Genomic DNA, 20386 nt, shown 5'->3' on the forward strand with positions numbered 1-20386 from the left:
TTCCAGAACAGAAGCCTCCCACAGTCACCAGCTCCCAGTCCCCTGTTAGTTCTCCCCATCAGAGTCAGGAGTCTCCACTCAGCTGGTTACTGGGCATGGACACAAGCTGGCACAGTTGTTACATATGTCCCAAATGGCATCTGCTCTATTGGCTTGTTATGGGATACCCTGTTGTAAAGTGATCAGGGAGAGAGAAATGTGTCCCTCCTTTTTTTTCCTCCTCTAGTTTGGCAGGTACACTATCCTCCAAAGGGCTCCAAGCCAAGTTCCCTTTAGGCTCTTCCTGCAGCTTTAGTGCCAGTGGCTTGGGCTGCTGTTGTCTGGTCTCACCTCACTTTCCAATGCTGGTGCACGGACAGGCTCTTGGCTGCTTGGTCCTGAGTTGTGGGCGTCCACGCCCTCCACGTAGGCCTACCACATCCCTCTAATTTGCGTAGTTTCCCCTGCCATTTTCTCCCTAACTTTTCCCTGAGACTGCACTCTCTCCACTTGTTTTAAACTATCTTCTTCTGGATTAAAGCAGTAAACTCCCTCCCTACTCTGCCATCTTGGAACTCCCCACCAGGTGATGTTCTGATACGTGTATACATTGTGTAATGTCCAGTAACATTAAACATATCTATATCCTCAAATATGTAATAATTCTTCAAGTTTTTTTAGATATCTATTTGTTGATTTAACCTTCAATGGAAAGTCTGAGGACCTCAAGTAACAATCAAAAAAGGAGGGAAAGAATGTTTGTGTTTTGTTTTCTTTTATTTCCAACCAGGAAAGCTAGTACAAAATATTGCATTTCTTTGACTTCCATAAACTGAATTTTAATTTTTTGTTTTGGAGGGAGATCAGAATATACCACTCTAAAATATGCCACTTTGGTATAAATATTATTTTGTACTGAAATCACTTGAGATTCAACAAATGTGAAAAGAAGCCTTCCCAAAGCATCCCTTAACTGACTAAAAGCAGAAACTCCTAAGAAACAAGGCCTGCCAAAAACCCCCTTCTCCAGGGGAATCCTGTGGACACGAAGTCATGAGGAAGGTGGACCTGCCCAAACCTTGCTTATTTAGCCTTTACCCCTCCTTTAATTCCCCCCATATATTTACCTTCTCACAGTTCTGAGGCCCCTAGAAACATAAAAACGTTTTCCCTTTGTCTTTTCGTGTCTCCACAATGCATTGCTTTTTGTTAAACATAGTACATAAGCTCTCAGCACATCTACTTCTTTGGAGTAGCACTTCTTTTCAGGAAAGTTTGTTGATTCCAAATAAAATCTGTATGCTTTTCTCCTATTTGTCTCTCATCACAGGGTCCCAGACACATCAAAAAAATGGTACACACACACAAAAAAATCCTAGCTTACAGAGGACAATGGAAAGAGTAGAGCAGAGAAGGAAAGAAATACCATAAAATTAAGAATGGAGAACTGAGGGTCGGCATGGTGGCACAGCTGGTTAAGCCATTGCCTGCTATACCAGCAACCCCTATGACAACCAGTTCAAGTCCCAGCTGCTCTACTTCTGATCCAGCTCCATGTCAATGTGCCTGGGAAGGCAGTGAAGGATGGCCCAAACATTTGGGCCCCTGACACCCATGTGGGAGACCTAGATGGAGTTCCAGGCTCCATGCTTCAGCCTGGCCTAGCACCAGCAGTTGCAGCCATTTAGGGAGTAAAGGTGGATAGATCTTTGTCTCTTTCTCTCTCTCTCTCTCTCTCTCTCTCTCTTCTTTCTGTAACTCTGCATTTCAAATAAATAAATAAAATTTTTTTAAAAGAGGGAGGGATATAAGGAAGTGGCACTGACTGCTGTGCTGTCAGGAGCTACTGCAGGTATGGCCACAGGAGGAAGAATCCTGGAGCATTATTCAGGACCTTCTCAGCCTCTTGTGCCACAGCCACAGCCTCCACCTGAGGAATGTGGGCCAAACCCAACTACTTCTCATCCTCGCCCAGTCAGATGATGGGAATATTTTAAGTGCTTTTGGGAAGAATTTCTTTAAAATGCACTCCTGTTTTTAAAGCGGTCAATAACTTCTGCAGTATCCATACTCCAATAGGAGAGGTTTAAGAGTCAATACCTACTTGTAATATAGAATATCCAAATCCTTCCTGGGGTTGGAATAATCAATAGATCCAACCTCCTACACCTCCCATTGTGTTCTGTTTCTAGTAGTCACACATGAAATGCAGACAACTGAAGATATAATAAAAACTCTATGTATTGTGCACCAACAGCTTTACTTAATGTCTCTCTAAGGCTCAAAGCAACTCCAGGGCATTATCTCATTTGACTATGGAGAAAATTAAGGCTTAGTCAGAGAAATGTAATCCAGCCAAGTTGTCAAAATAACACAACAGAGGATAAAACAGAAAAACCTGTGCCTTTTGTACTTCACCATGGAACCTCTCTATAAATTGTCTAAGCCCCTAATATAAGACGCAATTATATATGCTAAGAGGGCTGAAGAATTGCTCTTTAAGACCTCTGACTTGGACAAACATGCTATTTCCCTCCCAAGCTTGAGTGTGAAGTCCTCAAGCGCTGGGGTGGTGTCTCCCACTCCTTTGTCTGCCCGGAGGCACCAACAACGGTGAAGGCACCCTGAGGAATGGCCACTGAGGGCATTTCAGCTGTAAAAACACCAAACATTTGTGTACAACCTTTGTTAACCATCTTAAAGGGTCTTTTTGGCTTCTCAAACTTCCGTGATCCCTCCATAGGCACTGATTTCTACTGTAAGAGATACTTTCTGAAAAATTATCATCCTGTCATCCACCCAGCTTGATCTGAAATAAAGATCTGCTAAACTGGGGCTTACAACAGCAAAGATCATGAACAGATGATGGGTCTTTGTGTACCTAAATCAGAATAAAATGAGTTCTTCCACACTCTCCACTGCTATCCACCTGTCACAAGACCAGGCTCTGCTCTCCCTGACAAGTTCACTTCAGTGCGTGGCCATCACTTTTACTTTTTCCCAAATAATGCTCACATGCTCTGTGGCCACCAATCTGAAGTGCAAAGACAGCTGAAGGAGCAGCACTCCAAGCATGTTAGTTATAAAAAGAAAGGAGGGGCAAGAGGCAGGTTAAGAAGAAGGAGCCAGCCGCCATCACTGCAAGCTGCCATGGTCCCATACCTTCACATAGGTTGGATCCCACTGGAGACACTCCTTGGCAGCAAGAAATGCGTCATTCCATTTCCCATGGCTGTAAAATGCATTGGATTTGTTGCACAGCAGCACAGCCAACTCCTTTGGGGGAACCCTGTGAGAAAGAACAAACCAGTAGTGTGTAAAGAAATCAGTTTATGAAGACAGAGAACAATCCTTGAGGCCACCATTCTGGTGCTGGCTGTTGCCATCACAAACAGGCTTTCAGCAGGAAATGTCTCACTTACCTCTAGGAGCATTCTGGTCCCTCACGGCCCTGAGAAGATCTGGAGCATCTATAAGCTCTAATCTGTCCTTCTGTACTCTCAAATCCTCTGTTCCCATATTTCAATGACAAAGGTCCTCAACGTTGTGGTCCCATCTTCCACTGATCTCGAAAACTTTTTATTTTTTTAGAGGCCACTGGAGAAGATGTTGCAAAAATGGTGACTTGTCTCTGAAGACTGGAGTTTCCAACAAGCCTTTGAGAGTCTGGATGTGGGGTGAACCATTCAGCATGCATGCTGTTGCCGTGTGGGTGCACAGCACATCATGGGATAGGCCTTTCAGAACATGCAATCCCACCACCTCCATGGTGAGCCATCAGAACAATGGCTGTGGCTAAGAGATCTGTATGAGGCCTGAGAACACTTCCTATAGGCAGCTTACTCCAGGATCCTGATACTCAAGTGTGCACCCAGTGGTGGAGTCAAGGAATCTGAATATACAAGGCCTTGGCCTGACAGATTCCTGCTGGGGGTTGGGGGATGGGGAGGATACAGCGACAGGATGACCAGAGAGGGATCCTCTAAAACATGGCAAGGCAAGGGCCCCTTCTTCAAGGATCCAGGGGCAATAAAGCAGCAAGGTTATTGCGGACACCACGTTGGAAGAAGAAAGCTGAAAAATGTACGACAATATGCCAAGAGAAGCCTGGAAGTACTGGAATGTATGTAAGACACACAAGGGAGAAATGAAAGGCGTATGGCTCCTCTTTATTTAATATATAATTTTAAATTTTTATTTACCCATTTGAGAGGCAGAGGGACAGAGAGAAGAGGCAAACAGACAGAGCTCCTATCCACTGTTTATTCCCCAAATGTCTGCAATGGCTGGGGCTCAGCCAGGCTGTAGCTGGGAGCTGGAAACTCAATCAGAGTTTGCCATGTGGGTGAGCCACCACCACTGCCTCACAGGGTGTGCATTAGCAAGGAGCTGGAATCAGGAATGGAGCCAGTACTCAAACACAGGCACTCAGACATGCAATACAGGCATCCAAATGGGGGTCTTAAGCACTAGGCCAAAAGCCAGCCCTATTTAATATTTTAATTGTGTAAAGAATACAAATCACTGTAAAAAAGTAAAGTAATGCAAATAAGCACAAAAATAAGATGAAGTGTCCCCACCATTACTGTTCTGTGTGCCAGCTTCTCTCATGGCTCATCATTCTCTCTAGTGGAGGTATGAATACACAAGATGCAGTGAGGCAGGCTGCAGGTAATTAGCAAGGGATCCGTGATAGCCATGACCTCAAGTGTAGCAGATGCTATTGTGTACAGCCCAGACACCCTACCTGGGACAGTCACTCCCAGCTGCAGTGACTGCTGGCTGCAACTAGCAGCTCTCAGCACCAAGTTCTGCAGAGATTTTCTTCCTCAACCGAATAACAGTGCTCCCAAGGAAGCTGCCCCCATGCTACGGACTGAGTGGTTCCTCTAAAACTTGTATTAAAGCCCTGCTTCCCAATGTGACAGTATTTGGAGACAGGGTTTTCGGGCGGTGATTATGTTGCATGAGGGAAAGAGTATGGTGTTATGGTTTAAACAGGATTTGGCTCCCAAAGTCATGAAGATACGTAAGCCCCTAAGTCTTATGATGATGGTTAATAGTTGAGGATTAAGAGTGGAGACTTGACGTAATTTTCGTGTTTCAGAAGTGTCTTTAGATCTTTTGGGGTCAGACTTTGAAAGGTAGTACCTGCAAGAGAGCTCTTATCATCCAAGAATGTGTCCTGTGTCTCTGCTTCCCAGCTCACCATGTAGCTATTGCTTTGCCATCCTCTGGCCTCACCAGACACGAGAACCGATGGGGCTGCTCAGTTTTGGACTGTGGACCTCCAACTGTAAGCCGAAATAAACCTCTTCCCTCTAAGTTTCTCCTCGCAGGTATTTTAGCTAAAGTAACAAAAAGCTGACTAATACAGGTGGGGCTCTCATGAAGAGACAGTAGAGGCATAAGAGAGCTTGATTCTCACTCTCATCCTTTCTTTCCCATGCCAGGATAGTGAGAAGGCAGCCATTTCCAAGCCAGGGAGAATGCCCTCACAGGAAAATCAAATCATTTAGCACCTTGATCTTGATTTCCCAGCCTCCAGAAAAGTCAAGAGTAAACTCTCGGTTTTTAAACCACTTAGTCGAAGGCAAGACAAGCATATTAATACAGCCTCACTCACTCTAGAGGTCTGTAAGCAATGACTAGCTGACAGGGGCATCAAAAATTAGCTCCCTTGCCTCAAAGCAGACCCAGTTCTATGCTGTAATTCATGCTCCAGAGTTCCCTGTGGGATTAGGCAGAATCTGGCTCTATTTTAGATAACACCCCTACTTGGAGTCTTCCCTCCCTCATTCTGCTTTTCTTGGCCCCTCCCCAAGGGTACTTATTCTCTTAAATAAATCACATGCTCCTGAATCCCTATGTTTGCTGGAAGTGGCATAAAAATAAGCACAGGTGATGGACAAGGATAATAGTGACAGCAGGGTCCCACAGAAGACAACATGTGAGGGTGAGACAGAAGTCCCATAGTGGTCACGACAAGTAGTTTCAGCACACAGTGTAGGATCAGTGAACTTTACAACGCTGCCTCTTTAAGGAAATGAATATTTTGCCCTGATAAAGATCTCTAGGTCCAGCTCTGACACAATTCTTATCTGTCCCAAGGCAAGGCAGAAGGACAGAAACTACAGGTGCAAGCCAACTACAATCAGCTCAAGTTTGCCCAGAGTATAGACATCAATATGACAGTAGGTAGGAGGTGCAAGCAATGTTTCAGTGACTTAATTCAGGGTCATGTCTCAATACACGTGTAAGCTGTGAGCCTACCACAGATGCCAACCTCTGTTCCTTGTACAACAGTTGTTCCCAAAGGATTGACTGGGAACCACCAGAGGTCCCCAAGACCATTTCAGGCGGTTCACAAGGCCAACATATTATCCTGAATAATGACCACCAAATAATGTTACCTTTTATGACAAAAGGGATTCTGTGATGTAATTAATTTAAAGATTTTGAAAAGGGGAGGTTATGATGCAATCACGGAAGTCCTTAGGGGAGAAAGACACCACTACAGCAGGGGAGACGGTGAGAATGGAGACAAGAATGGATAGACACATTTTGAAGATGGAGGACAGGGCCAAAAGCTCAGGATACAGGCCAAGATGAAAAAAGCCTAGGAAACACATTGTCCCCTCAAGGTCTCCACAAAGAACCCGGCCCCCTAAGACTCTGATGTCAGTCCCAGAAGACTTACTGTAGAGTTCTGACCTCCAGAGCTGTAACAGAATAAATCTGTACTGTTTTACGCCACTGAAGTTGGGGTAATTTGTCACAGCAGCAACAGAAAACACAACACTAAAGCATGATGTACCTATTTCCCTACTCCTGCTCGCACAGGCATACAGGGAAGTGCATACATTGCATAGGTTATATGATATATTATCCCAAAAGGCTAAATGCAGCAACAGATAAAAGAAGCAAGCTGTCTTATATTAAGACAGACATTAGCGGATTTGCAAAAATATGCCATTCTTCTCACTAAACTTTTTGAAAGTACAGTTTTCATAAAAATAAAACACAATAGGCTATTAATCTTTTTAATAAATCAATAGTTACACATTTTAATTTCTAATCTGCACTATACTTATATCTATGACCTACATCCACAAAACTGCTTGGGATCCTCGTGACACTACAATGAGAACACTACATGAGAACAGGTCTCATGGGGCTGGTGCTGTGGCGTAGTGGATGAAGTTGCCACCTCTAGTGTCGGCATCCCATGTGGGTGCCGGTTCGAGTCCCGGCTGCTCCACTTCTGATCCAGCTCTCTGCTATGACCTGGGAAAGCAGAACAAGATGGCCCAAGTCCTTGGGCCCCTGCATCCGCGTGAGAGACAAGAATAGGCTCCTGGCTTCAGATTGGCACAGCTCCAGCTATTGTGGCCAGCTGGGGAGTGAACCAGCAGATGGAAGACCTCTCTCTCTCTCTGCCTGCCTCTCCTTCTCTGTGTAACTCTGACTTTCAAGTAAATAAATAAATCTTTAAAAAAAAAAAAAAACACAACCAACCAACCAAACAAAAAACAGGTCTCCTAAAACTGGGAGAGGCAGGCAAGGGACAAGGAACTTCGGTGCTGGCGGCATACCCCCATGGTCAGGGGTTTGAAACTGGCATGGGTAATCAAGATGACACGGGGGCAAGTATGTGGTCTCACAGTTAATACTCACAGGTTCTACATGCTGTGCTGGGGTTCATGTCCCAGCCCTGCTCCTGACTCCAGCTTCCTGCTGGTGCAGACTCTGGGAGGCAGTGGCGTGGGTTAAAGGGGTTGTATCTGGATTGAGTTCTCAGCTCTAGCTTTGGCCCCCCAGCAACTGTAAGCACTTGGGAAATTAAGTAGTGAATGTGAGCTACCTCTGCCTCTCTTTCTCTCAAATAAATGAATTTTTTAACTAATTAATTAATTTGAAAGTCAGAATTACATAGAGAGGAGAGGCGGGGGGGGAAGGGGTCTTCCATCTGCTGGTTCACTCCCCAGATGACTGCAATGGCCAGAGCTGTGCCTATCCGAAGCCAGGAGCTTCCTCCTGGTCTTCCCACACGGGTGCATGGACCCAAGGACTTGGGCCATCTTGTACTGCTTTCCCAGGCCATAGCAGAGAGCTGGATCAGAAGTGGAGCAGCGAGGACTCGAACCGGCGCTCATATGGGATGCTGGCACTGCAGGCAGTGGCTTTACCTGCTACGCCACAGTGCCAGCCCCGAATAAATGAATTTTTAAAATAAAAGATGAATGAATGACAAGGAGGCTTGGGGGCTTCAGCCATCCTAGATCTCTGATCCCTTAACCAGACAGAGAAAACATTTTACTGTGTTTATCAACAGTTCCAGGTATTTCATTCTGCACTTCCCTTACTGCACTAACATTCTCCCTTCAGTTTTTCAGCTCACGATGTAGAAAGGGTAAATAGGAAGTGAGGGAGAAAGAAAACAGAGTAGGTGGTGTGATAGCAAATGAAAGGAAAATGTAAGCAGTAGAGTCCTCATTTAATTAAAAAGAAAAAAGCTTGGTAGAAAACCCAAACCCCTGGCTAGCGCCGCAGCTCACTAGGCTAATCCTCTGCCTGCAGTGCCGGCAGCCTGGGTTCTAGTCCCGGTTGCCCCTCTTCCAGTCCAGCTCTCTGCTGTGGCCTGGGAAGGCAGTGGAGGATGGCCCAGGTCCTTGGGCCCTACACCCGCATGGGAGACCAGGAGAAGCACCTGGCTCCTGGCTTCGGATCAGTGCGGTGCACTGGCCACAGCAGCCATTTGGGGGTGAACCAATGGAAGGAAGACCTTTCTCTCTCTCTCTCTCTCACTGTCCACTCTGCCTGTCAAAAAAAAAAAAAAAAAAAAAAAAAAAAACCAAGAAAGAAAGAAAACCCAAACACCTATCCCCACTGGTACAGCACAAGAGAATCTGGTTTCACCATACTTTCTGTGGCCACAGAGAAGCTCCCATTCTTGGGAACCTGGTTGCCAAATCCTTTCAGCAGCTCAGCATAAAGCCGCAAGGTCCATCCTGCAAGGAGACAGGGGTGGGGGATGCTGGCTGCCAGGCTGACTGCAGGCCTGTGCAGGGCCCACTCACATCCGCGGCTGCATTGCTGTGAGCCTGGACAAGGAGTTTGCTGATTCTGGCCCTACCCAGCTTCCAGGTGCACACCTCTGTGACACTTCTCACCAGCAGGGAGTCAGACAGGTGTCTGAGAGGACCACGCCTTACTCTGTTCTTTTCTGACCGTCAGAAGTAGCCAGAACAATCCCACTTTCATGATCTGCTGGAGGCTGCTTCCACGCATTAGACAACCTGAACTTGGCAGGAAGTGAGTGCAGTCCCTGTAACTGACACTATTACTACTCTCGCACTTACTCACCACCACAGCCTGTAAGGAGGCACTGTCTCCACTGTTCAGAGTAAGAAACCGAGTCGCAAAGAGTTTAAAGTTACTTGCCCAAGGATCTGCTAATGGCATTTCCCAGTTCTGATGCCAAATCTCACTAACAGCAAGCCTCTGTTCTTGGTCACTGTGCCCTATCATCTAGTGATATAAGCCAAACGCTGGTGATGCTCCTTCCAGAATCTTTGACACCAGGATGCACAGGGCGGTTCCGCACTTGATCTTAGCTAAAAGGCAGAGAAGCGACGGAGGGGAGGTTCTGAAGAACACAGGGCCACAACTATTGCCTCTCCTGCCCTACCCCCTCACCTCCATTCTTTTCTAATACAGAGAATAGGTTTCATAAATTTCATAGATACAATTCCAAGAATATGCTACTTTCCTTCCTTCTTACCTCCCTCCCTTTTGCCTTCCTTTAATTTTTTTGTGATAACATACTTTCAATTTACTTTTTTCCATTTTTATTTTAATATTGATTAGTTTTTAACAGATTCAATATGATTTGTAGATACAAGTCTAAGAACATAATTCTGTGCCCCTCCTCTCTCTCCTGCCTTCCTTCCTACTCTCTTTCCTTCTACCCCTTTTTTTTTTTTTAGTTTTTTGAGATAAGACTGTAAATTTACATTACCATAAAAAGGCTTAGTACTTCACCAAATAAGAAGTTTAACAAATAAAAAACAAAAAGACCCTAGTTTAGTGACAAAGAGACAACAGCTATAAATAATAATTGAATGTATAAATGGTCATTTCACCCATATACAGGTTTTCTAGTCAAATTGTCATCCATAATTTCTTTCAATGAAAGACAGTGTAACATCTAAATATTTCCTGTGTGGTTATAAGGCAATAATTAAGTTCATTTAGACCGTAAGCCATTTCCTCTCAACAGTTTATACACAGGAATAATTTTATACAGATTAAATAAGCCTTCAGGTATTGTCCCTGAGATTGCCACAACCTACTTACTTGCTGCAGCCCCCCAGGGCACCTGCCTCCTGTAGACAATCACCTCTAATTTGGTCATTTCTGTATGGCTAGCACATAAGGGGTGCTTAAGTATCTGTCATGTGGTGATTTGAATACCAGCCCAAGAGAGGACTCAAGTCACTGTTTTCCCTCATGTGGGCTTGATGGCGAGAGAGGAGTGCCTGGCAGCTCCGAGCATGTGCTGGCAGGGTGGGGAGGAGAGGGTGCTCAGAGGGTTCTCAGTAAGTGTGATGAACGAGCGCAAAAGGGGAGAGTGCCTGGGAGAGTCTCAGGAAGCAGCTGCCAGCAGTGCGGATCCTGCTGCAGTGGGTTAAGCAGCCACACAGGAAACCGGCATGCCATAGTAGAGCACCAGTTCAAGTCTGTGCTCCTCCACTTACTGTGGGAGACATTTGGGAAGTGAAGCAGTAGATGCAAGACCTCTCTTTCTCTCTCTCTCTCGCTACAAATTAATAAACCTTAAAAAAAAAAAAAAAAGTAGTGTGGGGCTGGTGTAGTGGTACAGCACCAGGGAAGTCACCGCCTGCTACACCAGCATCCCATACAAGTGCTAATTTGAGTCCCAGCTACTCTGCTTCTAATCTAGCTCCCTGCTAACATGCCTGAGAAAGCAGTGGATGACGGCCCAAGTACCTGGGCCCCTGCCACCCATGTGGGAGACCCGGATGGAGTACCAGGCTCCTGGCTTCAGCCTGGTCCATCCCTAGCTGTTGTGGAATTTGGGTAGTGATCCAGCAGATGGAAGATCTCTTTCTCTCTTTCTCTGTAACTCTGCCATTCAAAAAAGTAAATTATTAAAAAAAAAAAAAAAGGCAGTTGCAAAAGAGACAGCGGAAAAGATGAGGTCAGAAGATCTGTCCCTGAGGACTTCCTCTTCCCAGGACAGCAGGGAAAGGCAAAGTGGGACAATCCAGGTGTTCACATATGCCATATACCTACAGGGTCTTAAAGTCTGTTAGATGTCCTGAATGCTGATACAACTATGGGAGAGATAATAATTCTTATTACTAAAATCTCAAACCTTGGAAGGGGTTGGGGGGAGCACACTGAAGCAGGTATAAGTAGTGGTTATTTTAAACATATAGGAGCTGATTAGGAACGCTGTTTTTGACTTGTAAGCACCTACACTTTTCATCCCATAATCTAAATTATATGACTCACGTTTACACAGAGATAACAGAGGAAAACATGAATAAAAATGAATTTATTTACTACAGAATAAAGATTATATTCCTCTTTCAAATATTGTCAGCCATTTTTTCAATATTTTTTTTAACTTTTATTTAATAGATATAAATTTCCAAAGTACAGCTTTTGGATTATAGCAGCTTTTTCTCCCCATAACCTCCCTCCCACCCGCAACCATCCCATCTCCCGCTCCCTCTCCCATCCCATTCACATCAAAATTCATTTTTAATTATCTTTATATACAGAAGATCAATTTAGTATATACTAAGTAAAGTTTTCAACAGTTTGCACCCACACAGAAACACAAAGTGTAAAGTACTGTTTGAGTATTAGTTATACCGCTAATTCACATAGTACAACACATTAAGGACAGAGATCCTACATGGGGAGTAGATGCACAGTGACTCCTGTTGTTGATTTAACAATTGACACTCTTATTTATGGCGTCAGTAATCACCCAAGGCTCCAACGCCGATCTTATTTAGACAATGTCATAGTCAAAGTGGAAGTTCTTTCAAGTATAATTTCCGAAATGAAAAGACTTGAAAGTCATTACTCTCCTCATTACAACAATAATAAGCTAAACAAAACAAATATCAACAGCTTCTCTGGGCACACTAAGGAGTTGCAGTTACAATGCAATGAGCACCCAGGAATCATCAAAGGTCGTAAAGCTGGAATCACAGCTGGGACCTGCTTATCTGGAACAGAGCCCTGGCTGAAGCACTTAGAGGGTAACTTTGTGTGAAGGCAATTTTACCCAGTGGCTGGAGGCCACTCCTACCATGAATGGGAAACTCCCAGGCAACATGGACTTAGGGATCCAATACTTTGCTTTATCTTGAGGAATCCCACCAACTTTTCACAGTAGAGGGCTTAGAAACATCATTTATTAGCTATGACAGGGAAGAGGAACAGTAACCATTGTGAAATAGGATGAAAACCATCTTCTTATTTAAAGGCTTAAATGTGAATCGTTTAAATATATTCATTAAAAGATAAAGATTGACAAAGTGAGTATAATAACAATGTTCGGCTACCTCTTGTCTTTTGGACATTCACTAAATATACTGATTCAGACAAGTTCAAATAAAGCGATAGCAAAAGATATGTTAAAACTAATTGAAAGAAAGCTGGAGGTACTACACTAATTTCAGATAAATGGAATTCAGAACAAGGAAAATTATCAGAGACAAACAGGAAGATTACTTAATGATTAGGCAGCCATTGCTTTAAAACATAGCAAATTTGTGTATACACCTAAATTCAGAACTGCAAAATACACTTCAAAAACCTACAGAATGAGGGTGGGCATTCTGGCAAAGCAGGGTACGCCACTGCTTGGGACACCTGTATTCCATTTTGGAGTGCTGTTTGGAATTCTAGATGCTCCCCTCTCAGTCCATCTCTCTGTCTTTCTGCTGCATGGTTGACCAGGATGGAATTCCTGGCTTAAGCCTGCCCAGCTCCAGGTATTGCAGCCATTTCAAGTGTGAAACAGTGAATGGAAGATCTCTCTCTCTTTCTGTTTCTCTCTCTCTTTCTCTCTCTCTTGAGCGCGCGCGTGTGCTCTCTCTGTCTCTCCCCACTCCTGCTCTACCCAGACACCCTAACTTTCAAATAAATAAATATTTTTTAAAAATTGACAAAATTTCAAGGAGAGAGAGAAAGTTCCACTATTATATTTGGGAACATCAATCTTCCACTAATTGGCTGTTCAAAAATGCAAAAAACCAGAAGCATAAATTTGGCTTTAATAGCCTTATCAATTACTTTGGTCTAATAATATTTACAGAATTCTTTGTCCAACAAGATCAAGCTTCCATGGATGGACCACAGTCTGGACAACAAAATACACCTGAAACTGTGAATGTTCACAAAACACATGAAGAATGTTCCCAGATAATAAATTTTAAGAAACTGTAGCAAGAAGAACAATTGAAGCATGAAAAAGAAAAGGAATGAAAATTGAAGTATAAATGAATAATATTGAAAAATAGGAAAATAATATATGAAAATCAGCAAAACCGAAAGATACTTCAGTGAAATAACAAATTCATAAACCTCTCTCCATGCTCATTAAGAAAAGAGAAAGACAGAAATTACCAGTATCAGAAATCAAAGAGTGGCCATCATTGGAAATGAACATTAATGTTCCATGGAAACTTAAGGATAATAAGGGGCTACTAAAATCACTATGCACAAAAATTTGATAACTTAAATGAACAGAACAATTGCTTGAAACACAAATTGCCAATACTTACACAAAAAGAAATATAATCAGTCAAGGCCCATTTCCTTTAAAAGAATTGAATCAAAGATGCATACTTCTTCCCACCACCACCAAAAAAAAAAGGAATGAAAATATCAGGCAAGGGTAACTCATAGTTGAATTCTACCATACATTCCAAGTACAAAAAAGGACAACTCTCTACCATTTCCTCTTGAGATCTGAAGTGTAGATAATAATTTATAACTCAATTGGTGAAATCAGCATTACCTTAATAAAAAACTTGTTAAACTTCTAAGAAAGGAAAACTATAGAAAAACATTTCACATGAACAAAGATGCAAAATAAAAATAGAAAGCAAAATAATAATAGGTAAAATCCAACAATTTTATGTAGTACAAGCAAGTGGTATTTATCCCACGTAAGCAAGGCTGTCAGCATTTAAAAAAATCAATAAATTGGACATACTACACAAACTGTAAAAATGTTAAATGATTACATCAACTTTTGTAGAAGATATTTGGCATAAAAAAACTGAGCAAACAAGGAACAGAAGAGAAATTCCTCATCTAGATAAAGAATATCTACCAAAACCAGCTTAAATAGTGAAATTGGACAGTTTTCCCTTAAGTTGGAGAAAGGCGGAAGTGTCTTTTTCTCACCACTACTTTTCAATATTATGGTGGAATTACTAGACAGTGCAGTAACACAAAGAAAGGATACAAAATGCATACATATTGGGAAGGAAGACATAAAACTGCTAGCAAATGTCATTATTGCATGTATAGAAAATTCAAAAGTACATCATAAGTACCCCTGGAACAATGTTAGTGTAGCAAAGTAGCGAATTACATGTACAATTTCATTGTTGTTCCATGTATGGGTAAGAGCTAGGATTTGAAATTTAAAAACAAAATTAAGCATCATTTAAAATTGCATCAGGTTAAGAAGCAAATCCCAATCGGTGTCTTTTAACTGGACAGTTCAGGCCATTAACGTTCAATGTGACTAATGAAAAGTGGTAACTTTGCCCTGCCATTTGCCAAAGATAAGTTCTAATATATGCTTTGAATTCCCTGTGATCGTTTGCTGTGAGGTTTCCTTCCTTTATCTTCTTTCATACTGATGACCGTGTTTCTGTGTTTCTGTGTGAAACACATCTTTAAGCATCTGTTGCAGGGCTGGACGAGTGGCGACAAATTCTTTGAATTTCTGTTTGCTATGAAAAGTCTTTATTTCACCTTCATTCACAAATGATAGCTTTGCAGGATATAATATTCTGGGCTGGCAGTTGTTCTCTCTTAGTACCTGGGCTATATCTCGCCATTCCCTCCTACCTTGTAGAGTTTCTGATGAGAAGTCAGCTGTGAGTCTGATTGGAGATCCTCTGAGAGTAATCTGACGTTTCTCTCTTGCACATTTTAGGATCTTTTCTTTATGTTTCACTGTGGAGAGTTTAATTACAACGTGTCGTGGTGAGGATCTCTTTTGGTCGTGTTTATTAGGGGTTCTGTGAGCTTCCTGTACTAGGATTTCTCTGTCCTTCTCCAAACCTGGGAAATTTTCTGCTAATATCTCACTAAAAAGGCCTTCTAATCCTTTCTCCCTCTCCATGCCTTCAGGAACTCCTAGAACCCGAATGTTGGGTTTTTTAATAGTATCCTGAAGATTCCCGACAATATGTTTTAGATTTCTAATTTCCTCTTCTTTTCTTTGATCTGACTGTATCCTTTCCTGTTCTCTGTCTTCTAAGTCCGATATTCTCTCTTCTGCTTCACCCATTCTGTTTGTAAGGCTCTCTATTGTGTTTTTCATTTGATCTATTGAATTCTTCACTTCAGTCACTATCACAGTTTCCTGTTGTACTAATTGTTTCGTTTCATTTTGATTCCTCCTTAATATTTCATTTTCACGAGAGAGATTTTCTATCTTGTCCATTAAGGATTTCTGTAGTTCAAGAATTTGTTTTTGAGAACTTCTTAATGTTCTTATCAATTTTTTGAGATCTGCTTCTTGCATTTCTTCTATGTCATCATCTTTATAATCTTGAATTGGGGTGTCTTTTTCATTTGAGGGCATCATGGTGACTTCCTTGTTTTTATTACCTTGGTTTTTGCGTTTGTTATTTGGCATATTGGAGATATTTGGTTTCTTCACTGTGGTGCTTCTTCTTGTTATACTATGACTCTAGATTAAGTGGACTATCTTTTTTTGATGGAGCCTTAGGGCTTGAGATGGGTGTGGCCTGAGAGCTCTGTTTGGTGTGCCAAAGGTGACACTCCCAGGTTAGGCGTGGTAAATCTCTCTCTCTCTCTCTTTCTTTTTTTGATTCAAAAGGGAAGTAATTCTGCACAGCTGAACGAAGTTGGAGTTAGTTAGCAGGCAAATTATATACCCACAGGAGCCAGAGATCAGAAGCTCTTTCCCAAGGACCACACAGGGAATCTGTTCGGCCCTCAGAGTGGGCTCAAATTCTCCTTCAGTCTCCCACTGGGTTGCCAAAGTTACAGAATTGTAGCGTCTCTGGAGAGTACTCAGGTGAATTCCGTGAGTTCTTTCCCCCACCGTCTCTTTTTCACAGTCTCAGTTCAGTAGCACCACAAATTCACTAGGTCCTAATCTCCTGTTAATTTGCCCCGCCCAGAGTCAGGTTTTTCTGCTAGGCTCAGGGCTGGTGCAGACCTCAGGTTGCTCTGCTTATGACGTATGTCCAAGATGGCGCCTGCTCTTTGTCTTGCTCACCCTTTAGAGGTGAGCGGAGAGAGAGAAACCCGTGTCCGTACTAGTCACTTTTTTTTTTTGTTTCTCTCTCTCTCTTCCAGTTAGCCTGGTGAAATTCCCCCCCCCCGGGGGTCGTTCCCTCTAATCTCCTCTCTCCGCTTGCCTGCCGGTGTCTCGGGCTATTGAGGTTCGGCTCACCTCGCGTTCCAGCGCTGGTGTGTTGAGTCTGCCGCTGGTGTCCCGAACTGTGGGCTCCCACGCTCTCCACGCAGGTCACGCGTTCCGGAAGAGTTTCTTCTGCTGTTTCCTCCCCTACTCTTCCTTGAACCTGCAGTATCTCCACTTTTATTAAACTATCTCTCCCCGGACTATCAGTGTGCTCCTTTCCTATTCCGCCATCTTGCCTCTGAAGTCCATTTTTTCAATATTTTTTAAACTGGCCATGATCAGACAACTAGAACAAGAAAATCACTGCAGTAACCAATGAAGTATCAACATCTCTCCTTAATAAATACCTTCTGCACGACAGAAAAGACCAGTAATCTGACCAAAATGTTTGAGGATTCTTAAACTGACAATTCATAAAGGAATACCACGTAGTTGCTAAATACACGGAGAGAAGATGAGTGGGTTCACCCTCATGAATGAACAAAAAATGAAATATTGGCCGGCGCCACGGCTCACTAGGCTAATCCTCCGCCTAGCGGCGCCGGCACACCGGGTTCCAGTCCCGGTTGGGGCGCCGGATTCTGTCCCGGTTGCCCCTCTTCCAGGCCAGCTCTCTGCTGTGGCCAGGGAGTGCAGTGGAGGATGGCCCAGGTGCTTGGGCCCTGTACCCCATGGGAGACCAGGAAAAGCACCTGGCTCCTGGCTCCTGCCATCGGATCAGCGCGGTGCGCCGGCCGCAGCGCGCCGGCCGCGGCGGCCATTGGAGGGTGAACCAACGGCAAAGGAAGACCTTTCTCTCTGTCTCTCTCTCTCACTGTCCACTCTGTCAAAAAAAATTTAAAAAAAAATGAAAAAAATGAAATATTAAACAAGGTAGTAGAAAATAAGTAATTGACACCAAACATCAGAGGTACTGCTGACAGAGGAAGTATATTATGTCACCAGCAGAGTTGGTCTCGGGGATATTCAGCACAGTGAGAATCTAGGAATAACTCTAGATGTTCCATAACATATAATGGATTTAAATCAGTCATAAAATATGGGCACAGCAGAACACCATACAGTTACTGTAATTATATTGTAAAAGAACATTTAATTATAGAGTAAAAGTTAGTAAATGAAAACTACAGGTTACATAAAAAAGGCACATGATCCCAAATTAAATCTTAAACACACATAATGTTTTGAAATTATGCCAAAATGTCAACTCATGACTGGAGCCTAGGGAGATTGCTGACGCCATAAACAAGAGTGTCAAATTGTTAAGTCAACAACAGGAGTCACTGTGTACTTACTCCTCATATAGGATCTCTGTCCTTAATGTGTTGTACAATGTGAATTAATGCTATAACTAGTACTCAAACAGTATTTTACACTTTATGTTCTGTGTGGGTGCAAACTGTTGAAATCTTTACTTAATACATACTAAATTGATCTTCTGTATATAAAGATAATCGAAAATTAATCTTGATGTGAATGGAATGGGAGAGGGAGTGGGAGATGGGAGGGGGGCGGGTGGGAGGGAAGTTATGGGGGGGGGAAAGCCACTGTAATCCATAAACTGTACTTTGGAAATTTATATCTACTAAATAAAAGTTAAAAAAAGAAATTATGCCAAAATGTTAATAGCCACACCACTGGAATTAGATGGAGCTTTGATTTTCTTCCTTCTTAGGTTTCTCTGAATTTCCAATTGTTCTACAATGTACTGCCTTAACAATCAGACCACAAATGCTATTAAAAGGAGACTCTTGAAAGAATTAATTAAAAAATTCAAAAACGTTTCCACTGTATTTACAAATACAATAAAAGCTGTTCAAACTTTTTTTCATACTCCCCTAGAAACCAACTCCGAGTTCTAAGTGTTACATGGGCAATCAACAAACGTATTCACCCACCTATGTTTCTGCTTTTTCTTGGGACAATCTCAGCAAAAGGAAAGGAGAAATGCCAACCACACAGATGTCTTTTTTCTTCCTAACAGGATTCACTGAGAGTTACATTCTCATTGCAAGGAAAAATATGCTTTATATTTCCATCCCAAACAGTTGTTGTTGGGTCCTATTTTTTTAACAACTAGTGGTCTATTTGATGAAAGTATTAGACCAAGTAGTGACAATATACTATAACTGCAATACTCTAGAAAGCTAATCTGTACCAAGCACCTACTATGTGCTTTCTACCATTGTGAAAGACACAAAGGTTGGCTTCCAGTAAAATCACTACAGTGTGTGAGATTTTGGTGAGCACTGAGCTCTCACTTGGCTGGGCTTCAGTTGTGTTAATGGTACAGAAACTACAACACACACACAGACAGATTCACAGCTGCAGTTTTGCCTTCCAGTTAGGTCCGCTATGTCCCTGTGAGATTTCCAAGTCCAGGTGTTGGAGATGTCACAGGCTGTCTAGTTACACAAAGGAAGCAGAAGCAAGGAAAATGCCTGGGGCTCCAAGGAGATTTCAAAGCACAGCAGACACAGCTTGCCATGGTTATGATTACTTGCTGCGTACACACATGAAATCTATACCTCACTTACAGAAGGGATCAAGACTGGAAACAAGGGTTGGCTGCTGGGGAGCAGAAACAGGCAGAGCCAGGCTTCACTTTCACACTGCATCCCAGTACCACCTGAATTCTTGCAGCAAACTTGGTTACTCTGTTTTTTATGTTTTCTTAGCCTTTTCTTAATTTAAAATCTTTCAAGACTCCCAAAGCAGTCAGTGATCCACAATCAATTCTGGAATGCTAGAAACAGATATTCCAAACTGAGTCCAGAGACAGCAGCTCTCAAGACTGACACTCCCTGCCCTTCCCCCAGGAGGCGGCCACATACAGTCCCCAGGACAGCAATCCAGAATGCATTCTGGGGACTCCAGTTTGAGTTGCTGTTTGCTTTTCTTTCATATTTTTGTACAGGAAGTGGTACAAAAGGGGGAGAAGAGCAAAGATTTCTTAAAATCTCCGTTTTTAGAAAAGCATGAAGACCAATCACCTTGTCATCTCCATCTCAGTTGTCTCACCATTCTGCCCAACCCTAGCAAGTCGCTAGAGATGCACCAGCCCAGTTGATCAGCTTTGTGCATGAATTTCAAAGTGTTCCTACTTTTATACAATCACATTTATACCCAACCATATGGATATCAAAGTCAAGATGGTGGTTTTAAACACCAGCTGACTAAGTCCAGCTCCGAACAATCATTGTAAAATGCATATCCAAAAGTCACACTCCCAGCAAAAAGTAAACATCATAAATAAATACCTGCTTAAAATACAGGGTCTCAGGGTGGGCCCTGTGGCATAGCAGGGAAAACCACCACCTGCAGTGCCGGCATCCCATATGGGTAATGGTGCGAGTCCCAGCTGCTCTACTTTCGATCTAGGTTTTTGCTGCACCTGGGAAAGCAGCAAAAATGGCTCAAATACTTGGGTTCCTGCATCCAATGGGAGACCTGGAAGAAACTCCAGTCTCCTGGCTTCAAATTGGCCCAGTTTCAGCCATTGCGGCTATTTGGGGAGTGAACCCACGGATGGAAGACAGACTGAACTCTGTCTCTGTCTGTCTGTCTCTCTCTCTCTGACTCTGCCTCTCTGTAACTCTGCCTTTCAAATAAATAAATCTTTAAACAAAAAATAAAACAAACAGGTTTTCTCCACTGCTGTTTTTTTATTTGACAGAGTTAGACAGTGAGAGAGTGAGAGTGAGAGTGAGAGTGAGAGAG

The 20386-nt window shown here is 42.9% G+C and overlaps 1 protein-coding gene across 2 annotated transcripts in view; it reads right to left on the minus strand.

Annotated features, from left to right (window-relative positions):
• Positions 1–20386, minus strand: part of TRANK1 (tetratricopeptide repeat and ankyrin repeat containing 1) — a 156523-nt gene that overhangs the window by 109355 nt on the left and 26782 nt on the right. For both annotated transcript variants that reach the window (XM_089331309.1, XM_008266129.5), the window contains exon 3: positions 3142–3268. In XM_089331309.1, the coding sequence (XP_089187435.1) occupies positions 3142–3268 (127 nt within the window). The remainder of the gene's footprint in view (positions 1–3141; positions 3269–20386) is intronic.

Source organism: Oryctolagus cuniculus, chromosome 4 (assembly GCF_051225735.1).
Source record: "Oryctolagus cuniculus isolate XC-2025 breed Fujian yellow rabbit chromosome 4, ASM5122573v1, whole genome shotgun sequence".
Classification (NCBI taxonomy): domain Eukaryota; kingdom Metazoa; phylum Chordata; class Mammalia; order Lagomorpha; family Leporidae; genus Oryctolagus; species Oryctolagus cuniculus.